Genomic DNA, 12,860 nt, shown 5'->3' on the forward strand with positions numbered 1-12,860 from the left:
TAGTATCACCGTGTAGCTAAGAACGAGGAGAACACACTTGTCAACTACGCCAAGGATCAACTCCCGATCCTTTCTTTCCAAAAATTCTTTTGAAATCAAATGGGTGTTTGAGTTTGAGAGGAAAAATGAAAAGAAAAGGGAAATTAAAATGAGAAATGAAATGAATGGATGAGGTTAAATCCTCAAATCTGGCTCAAACGCGAAAAGACCAAATTGCCCTTGAACTTCATTTAAATTTACAAGAATCTGGTGCCAGTTCACACCATTCGCCGCGCCGCGGCCTAATTCGTCGCGCCGCGACGATTGCCTCGAACTGGTGACTTTGTTAACAAGCTTTCTGATCTGGATTTATTTGAAACGCCGCGCCGCGGCTCCCTTTGTCGCGCCGCGACACCCAACGTGGCCTGACACATTTTCTCGCATACAAGACTTTAACACCCAAACATGTATCGAACCCTTCATACGCCTGTCGTACATACATAATACACCTATAAATCATGTACGGGGAAAAACGTTGTGTTACAACTCTCCCCCACTTAGACTCGATCACGTCCTCGTGATCCTTGTCATTTAACCAAACGGACCACACTTCACGGTCCTCAAACATAAGTCCAAACCGACTTTCTAAGCAATTCTTCCCACTGAATTGCCTTTAACAACTAAATCGTCACCCGCGATTTATCAAATCCACAATCCGAGCACTAAAACCATGCTCATTCCCTAACATCGGGAAAACTCAACCAATCTCGTACAGAGATATCAACCCCTTAGCGTACCCTTACCGAGTACAACGCTAAAAGCAACCAAGTCTCAACCTAAGGTCAACAATCCGAAACGATGAAGACCGAACCAACGAATCCTGACGGATAACACCAATCACTAAACATCCCTTGTAGTGCGCAATACGATCAATACGCAACTACCGCAACATCATAATCAAAAGGCTAAAACCGATAGCGCCCAAAACGACTATGAAAACGCCAAATCCAAAGGTGTACAAAATTGACTATCGTCACACCCGTAACAACACGTGAGCGAAACACGGCTATCGCATCACTAATCATACCACATGGTCCTCGCGACCCCACCATCGGCGTATAAAAACACCCGATCGATCACACAACACGGTCCTTACGACCCCACCATTGGTGTATAAAACAACCAACAGATCAACATCACGGTCCTTACGACCCCACCATCGGTGTATAAAACAACCGACAGATCACACAACACGAAGGCTGGCCGAAAACACACGCGCCTTAGTGAATCCGAACTACACGCGATTCACTACCATGATGAAGTCAGCGAACTCGAATATCATGCTTCACCAATCAATAATCCCATGATGAAGTCAGCGGACCCCGAAGGTCATGCTTCACCAATCTCAACACCGGATGAAGTCAGCGGACTCCGAAAGTCATGCTTCACCGATATAACACCTCGCTCATGATGAAATCAGCGGACCCCGAAGGTCATGCTCCACCAATCGCATACTCCCATGATGAAGTCAGCAGACCCTAAAGGTCATGCTTCATCAATCACCAATACCATGATGAAGTCAGCGGACCCGAAAGTCATGCTTCATCAATCAACGCCCTTTTGGCCTCTAACGACGAGTAGCGTAACATCGCGCTCTGCTACGCTATAGTGAATCCTAACGGATACCACTAACCATTCACATACACGAGCAAGAACCACCTATATCAAACATAGGCACAAAACAATTATTCTCTAGAAGAGAATCCGACACACACCTCCCTTAACCGAAGGATTTCACCTTGCTCGCCAAACACGTCCATTATCTCTCAATCGAGATTTACCACATTACCACCTCGGTGATAATTCAAATCCAAACCATAAGTACAATTTATCCGAAATTGTAATCTACCACAAATCGACCAAAATCAGGTCTCGACAACATTTTACGGATCTACCAAAAGCATCATCCGAAATCTCACACTAAAACTTCCTCGTGCGGGAGTGTAACTCCCCCATTTGGAACTACGTCCCATATCCACAACTCGTACAACCGTACAATGCTACCTAAGGTAGACTTTACAAAGATTGGGCTCACACGACCCGTCACCATATCTTGCTCCAGCCTTGAGCACACAAAGGATTTCAATCAATCCTTAAATACTTCGAGCAAAAAGTGTACCACGATTACACAAACCATACCTTCGCAATCATCCAATTGCTTTAGTTTGTCAAATTCCACCTAGTCACTCATGTACCTAAGGATTTCACTTCGGTACCCTAAGTACAATGTAACCGCAACATAATCGGAGTCGAACACCACGCTAGTAGGTATAAAAGAGGCACCTAATGTCGCGTCATAAAGACTCCATTACCAACATACATCGAGATTCAAAACAATCGATCTCAAGGGTTTCAGCCCACCCGTCGAACCTCACGGTTCATCGACCTCAACACAAAAGCGAACACGCGCTTAACAACCGAACACCAACCCATTTCCATGGCTTGGTAGAAACATTTTACAAATATCAAGGAATGCTTGGTTACACCAAGTCTTACGCCCTTCGCCCGTCAATCAAAACGTCGTCATAGGGTACTTCCATTAGGAACGTCACCCATATCAATAACATGCACAACACAATGTATTTAATAAACTCAACTTCAAACGGCACATAATAAATAATCAAAAGACATATTTATTAAAACGAAACGTACCTTAACGTCTCCTTGCCGGCCCCGTCCCCGCTAACTTGGGACATTCCGACTTACGATGTCCTTCTTCTTGGCAATTGAAGCACACCATGCCATCGCCTTTTGGTACCGAACATTCCCACGACTTGTGACCCTTTATGCCACAATTGTAACATCTAGACGTACTAGAATCCAATATACCCGTCCGTGTACCACCCGTGCTCACTCTCGGACCCTTAGTCCTCTTACTCGGAGCACCATGCGAAACAACCCTTCTCTCGCTCGAAGGTTCACCCTTCTTTGATCGTGAATACGACTCGAAACCTCTAGCCACGGCGAATAATTCCGCAAACGATTTCGCGTGACCCCGGCTAATCTTATTCTTCAAATCATCATTCAAGGTTCGATAGAAATCCTCCATCAACAACCGATCATTCCCTAAATACTCCGGGCAAAAACGAGTCTTCGCCATAAAGGTTGTCTTGAGAGTATTCAAATCCATAGATCCCTGTTGCAAGTTTCGCAACTCATCACGCAATTCCGACAAGTCGGCCGAAGTCCGGAACTCCTCGAAGAATTCCTTCTTAAAATCGTCCCACGATAATGCCATAAACGGCTCACCACCGACAAGATCAATCTTACCATCCAACCGATCCTTCGCCCTACCCCGCAATAAACTAGTAGCGAGTCTTGTCTTTTTCTCGGGAGGGCATTCAATAGTACGAAAACACCCTTCAACATCCGAGATCCAAGTTGTGCTTACTAAAGGATCCGGTTTCCCGTCATACATCGGAGGTTTAGTCCTCATGAAGCTCTTAAGACAATGCTCCATTTCTCCACCATTTCGAAATTCGGAATACTTCCTATCCATTTCTTCTCGAAACGCACTCATTTGCTCCGCAACGGCGGCCGCAACTCTAGCGTTAAACTCAGCGTCGTTCGTCTCGATCCCATTTCCCGTCGCCATTCTAAGGAATGCAAAGTGGTTAGACCACGAACATGTAAATCACACGCACAACACCGCCCCATCTTGCTAAACATTTGTCGTACATCACTTGCTAGACACGATTTGCACCCGTAATAAGGTTTGCAAGTCCTTATTACGCATACACGCTGTATCGGCTCGTTAGTACAACAACCGTCTCGCTCGATGATATATGCAAACACAAACAAAATTCTACGCGATATAAACACACACGAGAATTATTATCACATCACAATAGCATATTAATAATATTCGCATTACTAATATAAACGTTAGTCAACCTATAAACAAGGCACTAGCTAGAACCCATTCCGACCCGTACTCCTACAAGTCCCGCAACAAATTAAGCACATACAAAAGTCTAAGTCTAGGCACCTATCTCAAGTCACCTAAATCCCTTAGACCATGCTCTGATACCACTTGAAACAACCCAACCTGTATTAAAACCGGCCCATAAAAATTTTTCCTTTTAATACGCGTTAAATAATACTTTAGGTCCCGTTACACATATTCCAAAATGTATTTGTTATCAAAGTAAGTTCATCGAACTTAAAACATACATTAATGATTTAAACTCCTTAATACAATGGTTCATTAATTAAATCGTAAACCGGTTATAATCATTATGACCCGACTAGTTACGTTTACACAAAACCGAGCATGGTGATTTGGGACTACGCTACCCAAATCCTAATCAAGTCCAAAAGCAAGATCTTCTAAAGCAACCTAGCCGAGATCTCTAATTCCCAAGCTTACCCGAGCCGCCAAGCATGAGAACCTATAAAAATATCAACAACGAGAGGGTAAGCTAACGCTTAGTGAGTGAGAATATACTACATACATATATATGCATAAAATGGACACGCCACAAAATAGCAAATACCGCATACCGGAGCATCCAAACATAAAGGCAAGGTAGTCTAAGCATAACGTAAGATCACTAAGCAATGAGCTAAAGATACATCAACAAAATATAAGTTTGCCAACAACGATGTGAACAATGCCAATAAGCTACACCCGGAGGGTTAGCTACAACACGACAATACAACATTATATGTATACAATATATATGTATATATATGTATATATCTCTCGAATAACATAATTTGCTTACGCTTACAACACAATAACCATGGTTAACCAATCGTACAAGGGAACGATACTCGTAAGAGACCGTCGGAGTTCGTAACATCCATTAGCGTTACTTAAATACCGCGTAATCACTAATCCCCCGGGTGATGTCTTAAACACCGCGACTAATTCACCCCCATGACAATGTGGCGTCTTAAACACCGCGACGAATCCACACGTCAATCAAAATAATGAGTGGTGTCTTGAACACCGCGACAATTCCACTCCCATGACAATGTGGCGTCTTAAACACCGCGACGAATCCACACGTCAATCAAAATAATGAGTGGTGTCTTGAACACCGCGACCATTCCACTCCCATGACAATGTGGTGTCTTAACCACCGCGACAATACCACATGCCAATCAAACAATGAGTAGTGTCTTAAACACCGCGACACTACTACTCGTTACTTAGAATGTGGTGTCTTGAACACCGCGACAATACCACATTCATACTACACAAATAAATACATTATATACGTACACGCATAATTATTCCACTCACAATATTAACCCTTCGCCATTGGGGTTATATAATCCACATCACACGCCCATGTGATAGAGTACACGCAAGGTGTGCACCTCGTCAAAGATGGTCAACCAAAACGCACAACCGTGCCAATTGGACCTACACACAAGTCCATCAATCCACCTATATGTGAAGTGAGCTCTATAACCGAGAACCACTTCACCCGACCCGCACCCATCCTATACATACATATGCATATAGGATATTAACACTCACCTTAAGCCTTGATGAATGCAACCAAGTAATCCGCAACTCGTCAATGGAAAGTACCTATTCCATTATCACAAATTCAACAACACACTTAGATTGGATTTACAAACCAACCCAATTTGACACTTAGTGCAAATTCGACCCAAATGTAATTCCAAGTACAAACCGCGCCCAAACTAACCAATAATTACTAACACGGGTGAAAATGGTCCTAATATGCCAAGTAAACCCAAACACAAGTGTTAAACCCATGTCTCACCCATTTTGACACCAAAACCCTAATTTTGACCCATTAAGTCAAAATCTCACCGTTTACAAGTCTTGACACCAAAACACATTTAACTCGGTTTAATACTTCAACTTAATCCATTTTAAGTTTATAAACCTTAATAAATCAACAATCGGGTCAAAATCATCACCAAACCCTAATTTTGGCTCTAGTCAAAATTAGTCAACTCCAAGAACCCAAAATGTCCCCAAAACCTCAATAATCACTAATACTAGTGATTATACACCATTTACAAGTCTTACAAGCATGAACTTGCACACCAAACCCAAAACCCGACATTAACAAAAAAAAAAACCCGAATCTTGGTGTTAACCTTCAATTAACAACTAAATGGGTTTCACCTATGAATCATACAATCAAAAGCCCTAAACTTGAATGATGAACACGAAAATGAATTTCGGAGTTAGAGCTTACCACTAGTATCACCGTGTAGCTAAGAACGAGGAGAACACACTTGTCAACTACGCCAAGGATCAACTCCCGATCCTTTCTTTCCAAAAATCCTTTTGAAATCAAATGGGTGTTTGAGTTTGAGAGGAAAAATGAAAAGAAAAGGGAAATTAAAATGAGAAATAAAATGAATGGATGAGGTTAAATCCTCAAATCTGGCTCAAACGCGAAAAGACCAAATTGCCCTTGAACTTCATTTAAATTTACAAGAATCTGGTGCCAGTTCACACCATTCGCCGCGCCGCGGCCTAATTCGTCGCGCCGCGACGATTGCCTCGAACTGGTGACTTTGTTAACAAGCTTTCTGATCTGGATTTATTTGAAACGCCGCGCCGCGGCTCCCTTTGTCGCGCCGCGACACCCAACGTGGCCTGACACATTTTCTCGCATACAAGACTTTAACACCCAAACATGTATCGAACCCTTCATACGCCTGTCGTACATACACAATACACCTATAAATCATGTACGGGGAAAAACGGGGTGTTACAGTTGTCCTATTTAAGTTAATATTTTTTAAGGATAAAAACAAAATGGTCTCATTATTATGTTAATACCCAAGTAAGAGTCCTATTATAAAAAAAACTACATTAGTACCAATAAAAAAGGTCCAAATGTATCGATATTCTTGTTTACTACCAAGAAAAAAGGTCCCAATATACACAAATGTTACTTTAGTACCACATAATAGGGTCCTAATATAATAATTTTTAAGGTTAGTACCACTAAAAAAAAGTCCTAATATATATTTCTTAAACCTTAAAACCACAAAATGGGTTCTAATATATAATAAGATGTTAGTTTAGTACCAAATACAGAGTCCTAATATAATGTTTTCAAGGTTGGTACCATTTAAAAAAGTCATAATACAATTGTATTTTTAGACAATATGGGTTCCTATCAAGTAATATTATTAAAACCACAAAATGAGTCCTTTCAAGTCATAGTAATTCCGAATAGGTTTCTATATTCAGATCCGGTTCGGATATTCGGGTCCGATTCGAGTTCTTTTACGATTCAGGTATTCGGATTGGGTTGATTATTTGGGCCCGGATCGGATTAGTGGATCCATATATTCGGGTCTGGATTCAATTTAATTCAAATTTTCGACATCCAATTAATAATTTCTATTAAAAATAATTATAAAATAAAACATAATCATATTATAATAAATTGTACTCATAAATTGAAAAACACCAAACATTAAAAATTCATAGATAATCCAACAAATCAATACTAAAATAACATTCGACAAAGAAAATAAAAACAATGAAAAGTAACGAAGAACGTCTTCGCTCAACATGTATCTTTATTAATTCAAGGGTACCACCTGCAAAAAAAATATTCATATATTTATAAGCATAAAAGTGCATATTATAAATTAGAATTAATATTATCACAAATTTATGATAGACATACCGATATGAACGTAGAAGGCCACGAGATAGTTACGCATGTAGCGTCTTCAACTTTCTTAATGAGATCAAATGGCCTAACCACATCAGCACCTTTTTTAAGGACATGTTGAAGGTGTACCGCACACCAATCATCTCCAATCTTTACACCGCCAGTTACCTCAGTTGGATCCAAGGTCCTCAATCATCCTCTTCCTACCTTCTCGCTAGGGTTAAGTATATTGTGTAAAAAAAAACTTCATATCCGACCTAGAAATAAGTATGCAATAAGAAGTTATGAATGTTAAAGGTAAATATCAAACACATTAAGGTGTTAAATAGAACATTACCTTAAGAAGTAGAGCTACATTTACTACAGTGAGTCCCTGTGGCATTATGCTATCTTCAACAACTGAACCATTCTTACTTGCCAATTGTTCTTTTAGATGTACATTTTCTTCAGTAAATTCTTTGTTCTCTGACTTGAGTTGAATGTTCTCCATACAAACAACATTACGACTTGGTAATTTATCCCAAAGATCAGAAGCTTGAACACCTAATCCATACATATCCGATGCACCATATTTATTGTTACCCATAACTTTGGAAAAAACATCATTTAGACCAGGCTTATCAGTTGAACCTTCAAGCAGTGTTTTAGCTAGCTCATCTATGTTTGTCTGTATTAATTTAGATAATACAAGAGTTATATAAACAAAAAGATCAATCCCTACTAACATTTGTGATCAGTGTGACAATGGGCATGACGTGCTGATTAACTGTAATTTACAGAATAAGATATATCCCTACGAACAAGTCTCATCATGCCCATGACGTGATAATTACAGCTGCACTATATATATATATATATATATATATATATATATATATATATATATATATATATATATATATATATATATATATATATATATATATATATATATATATATATATATATTGCAATCTGAATTTATATTAATACTTACAATTACGATTTTAGCTGCATCACTTTTAGTATTGCCTCCTCTGGAAAAACATCTTCGAAACATAGCCATTCGAGTTGGAGGTTTTCCCTCTTTAGCCTGTTAAAATAAAAAAATAAGTACAAACAATTGATATCCTAATACTATAGTAACGATTGCCCCTCAAAATTACCTTTATCTCCGCACATATACGTGCATAACTCTTTTTACCGGTCAGTTGCACCATTTCCTTTTTGGCCCGATTTGCATTATTTTTCGTACTTAGCTCCTGAAATAGTAATTGTAAATATCGTATTTTGTAAGCAAATAATATTATTAGCTTGTGAATTTTTTTTCATACCTTAATCCTTTCATTATTCCAATAAGTTACAAGTAGCTTCCAATGATCTCTCTGCATTTCTGGAGGCCTTGATTTTACTTGCTTCTTAAATGATTTATCTGAATCCCAGTATTTGTTCTTTAATCTTGCCCTCCTGTTTTTCACTTTCTTCCCAATTGATTTGAGCATCCAAGTATTAGCATGTTTGGGAATAACAAACTTTGTCTGGATACAAAACATATCAGTTGATATAATTAAAACAGATTATGTCATTAACATACGAATACGACTTTATATTATTATATACCCTTAAATGTTGAAGCATCTCTTGCTTATTGTCAGAAGAAACTTTAGTCCATGGTAAATAAATTGGAAAATGCTTGCAACTCCTTGCAATGGTTCCCAGGGCATGGGTGAGTTTACTAGAATTTTCATTTATAGGTTGACAGTGGCTATTAACTTCAATATTAATTAGACAACCAGGTTTTTGATTCCAAACTTTGGGCATACTTGTAGGTCCCCTCTTTCTTGCCACTCGACCTAAAAAAAGAGATCATGATTTTTAATATAAGTTTATACAATAATCAATATACCATATAACCAACACGTTCCATTAAATAAAACAAACAAAACAAAAAATTACCCGACTCACTGTTTCTTTGTGGATTCTGAACGGCAGCTTCTGTCTCATCTTCATTAAGCTCATTATTGTTAATTACTTCTGTATTGGAATAATAGTAATTTGTGTAACAGTAAAAAGTGATAATGGAAATTAAAATACATAATACTAGACAGAAAAAAAAACTTCATTCAAGTATATCAACAAAACCTATTTCTGTTTCCGGTTCGCGAAAGTCATAAACTACAAACTCATCACCGTCGTCATAATTATAAGTTCCATCGTTGTAATTCTATTCATTTTCATCATCTCTAACATCTTCAAGAGTAACATCATCATCATCATAGTCATGATCTCTTAACCCTATGTCCACTGAATAGTCACTTTTTTCAAAAACAGGTACTGCATCCTTATCTGTACATACATACACTTTATGAGTTTCACCGATAACTATGATATTAACCAATGTTCATCATATATACATGTGTGTACCATCTAAGTATCAACTCACCCTTTGTAACTGTTCTACTAGATGTATTCTGTTTTGTTGGAAACTTATTAACTTGTTGATGTTTTTTTAGGCCTTGCTCAAAATCTTCGACGCTGCTCTTTGTTGCCCTCATTGTAACATTTGTTTAACCCTTTGTCATTTCGGATTGAGATGATAATGCACGAGAGCTTTTAAGATCAACAACAACTCTTTTGTTTGAAAGATTTAATTGTCTTGTTGAGTAGGTGGGTGCAATGGATTTAGTAGGTTGTTTCTGTATAAATATAAATGTCATTGAACATTATTAAAAAATGTAACATATTGTCTTAGTTTGTAAGCAATACCTTCCAAGATACTCTAACTGTTTTATCAGTTTCTTCATTAGGTTGGTTATCATCATCTTCAGATATGGAATTAGGCATATAGTCTTCATCATTTCCTGTATTATCCAATTGCTTTTGTTTCTTTTTTTTTATTTATCACTACCTGACTTCTTTGTTAGATCTATGGCAAGCGCTGTTAAAGCTGTTAGTTTTTCTTGGTTTTCTGCCATCCTCTTTTTCTAAGTTGTTCATACTTTGGCATACTTGACACTGATGTAACATATTGTCTCTGCTTGATGTTCTTTTCCATTGTAAAAAACTAGAACGATGTATAGAACAATAATCAGCAATTATATAATGTAAAAACTATTTTAGTAGATTGGAATATCAATGTAAACAACATTCTAAAACAAGCAGCTCTGTATGATTTACATCAGTATATTATGAACATAAATATACAATATATACTGCATATATCTAATAAGCACAATTTTGAACAAAATTTTAATAATATATGATTTCAACAAAAAAAAAATACAAATCTGTTTGCAAGACATACAATTATAAATGTCATCTTTTAACATGATTAAATTAACGAAATAATGTTTCATATAATCATATTAACGAGAAAATAGATTTCCAACAAAGTTATTATCAACAGATTATAAAAACAAAATAGATCAATGTTTAAACAATAAAATGGTTAAAATCAATATATATGATACTGTTAGAAACAGATTGATAAACAATCAAACATAATTAAGTTTAAACGAATAAAAACATATTTACAATAAGCAACTAGATCGAGAATCCGTAATCACATACCTTTTTTTTACAACGAATCGACAAGGAACTCACCTATCGACAAGAACTCACCTATCTTTGGTAAAATACGGTATGAATTAAAAGAGGTTAATATGCTTTATAATTGATCATAATTTCGTTTGGCGCCTTTGAAGTAACTCAATGAAAATAATACCACCAATCCCAATTTTTTCAATAACCTCTAGGGTTTCAGAAGAGATATCCGTGAATTTTGCATTTGTAAGAACACAAATAAGAGTAGCATGCTGAAGCTAGTATACGTATTCATGCATAACGATCTAATTTATATATGAGCTTAAAACATGCATGAGGCACATCTATTCAACATTATGAGCATACTAGTCGAAGCATTTCAAGTAATAGTGATCAATAGGGCAGATATGATAAGTCGAAACGTTATCCACATGATAAGTTATCATTGAAAAATCATACGCTAAGTTTCAGGTTATTCAACTAACATCATATCTCTTTGTATACTTAGTTATGAACATATGTATAACCTAAACATATATAGCATGTTAATATTTCACTTATCACGTAATGGTCAAATCTAAATTGGTGTTCAAATAATCACTTATTATGTTGACTTGGGATTACACCTTGCTCGTCAAAATCCCGCCCAATTAAACACCTAAATGAGCACAACCCAATTACCACTTTAGGTGGTAATTTTAACCCACACTAATAAGTATAATCTAACACCTATTGTACTTACCCACAAACACCAACATACGAAATTTCTTAACGATTACTAACAAGATAGTGAATTATACACTAATCACTTTCCAACACAACCTTATAAGTACAATTTGGCCCATAATTGCACTTGACCACCCTTGACCAAGTTAAAAGTAACCCACAATCACTAATAGCTAGTGATTATATCTCAACCCACAAATTGACCCATGACTTAGTACCCAAGTACTCTAGTTACCAAATTCAAGTTACAAAATCCATTTTAACCCTTTTCAAGGTCATCTTCCAAAATAACCATCAACATATTCTTATGAATATCATGGACATCAAACACAAGTTAAATGGTGGTTAACACCCAAAAATTATGAACATTCACACAAAATTCTTCATTCGACTTAAAACTCACAATATTAGGGTTTACATCCCCAACTTACACCAAACCCCCCAAATTTCAAAGAAAATGAGGTTTATAACATACCACTAACTCAAACCCAAACTCAAAATCAAACAATAAAATTCGAAATAGGGTTTACCTCAGGAGCCAAAATCAAGCTAGATGGCTACAACACTAAGATTGAGTTCCAATTTGGTTGGATTTAGCTTCCTTCTTCACCAATTGGAGCTTTCTCACTCTAGAATTTTTTTTCTCTCATTAAGATAGGGGTTGAAGATTTATATAAAATGAAGAAATTGGGTTCTCCATATATGATTTTCCCCCAAAATACATCCATGCAAAATTTCACCCCAAATCCTCATATTTTCAGCAATTGCAAAACAGTCCTTGATCTGTCAGCTATATTGCGCGATGCGTAAATATTCGGCACGACGCGCCGTTTAGCTGATTTCTGAATCAAGGTTTTACACTAGGGTCTTCGGATTGTTCGGAGACACGTGTCATGTTATCATTTATTGATTTAGGGGAAAACTACGTAACTGACTTAGAGT

General features: G+C 37.3%; 1 protein-coding gene across 1 annotated transcript; it reads right to left on the bottom strand.

The window, feature by feature from the left end:
• Nucleotides 1-7,575: 7,575 nt before the first annotated feature.
• LOC139889730 (uncharacterized) lies at nucleotides 7,576-9,863 on the bottom strand. The gene is made up of 9 exons (XM_071872665.1): nucleotides 9,833-9,863; nucleotides 9,615-9,683; nucleotides 9,270-9,502; nucleotides 8,984-9,187; nucleotides 8,816-8,911; nucleotides 8,647-8,742; nucleotides 8,008-8,337; nucleotides 7,683-7,820; nucleotides 7,576-7,593 (listed from the first exon to the last, which is right to left on the bottom strand). Exons 1-9 carry the CDS (start codon nucleotides 9,861-9,863, stop codon nucleotides 7,576-7,578), a joined length of 1,215 nt encoding a protein of 404 aa, XP_071728766.1.
• Between the last annotated feature and the right edge of the window lie 2,997 nt (nucleotides 9,864-12,860).

Source organism: Rutidosis leptorrhynchoides, chromosome 2 (assembly GCF_046630445.1).
Source record: "Rutidosis leptorrhynchoides isolate AG116_Rl617_1_P2 chromosome 2, CSIRO_AGI_Rlap_v1, whole genome shotgun sequence".
NCBI lineage: Eukaryota > Viridiplantae > Streptophyta > Magnoliopsida > Asterales > Asteraceae > Rutidosis > Rutidosis leptorrhynchoides.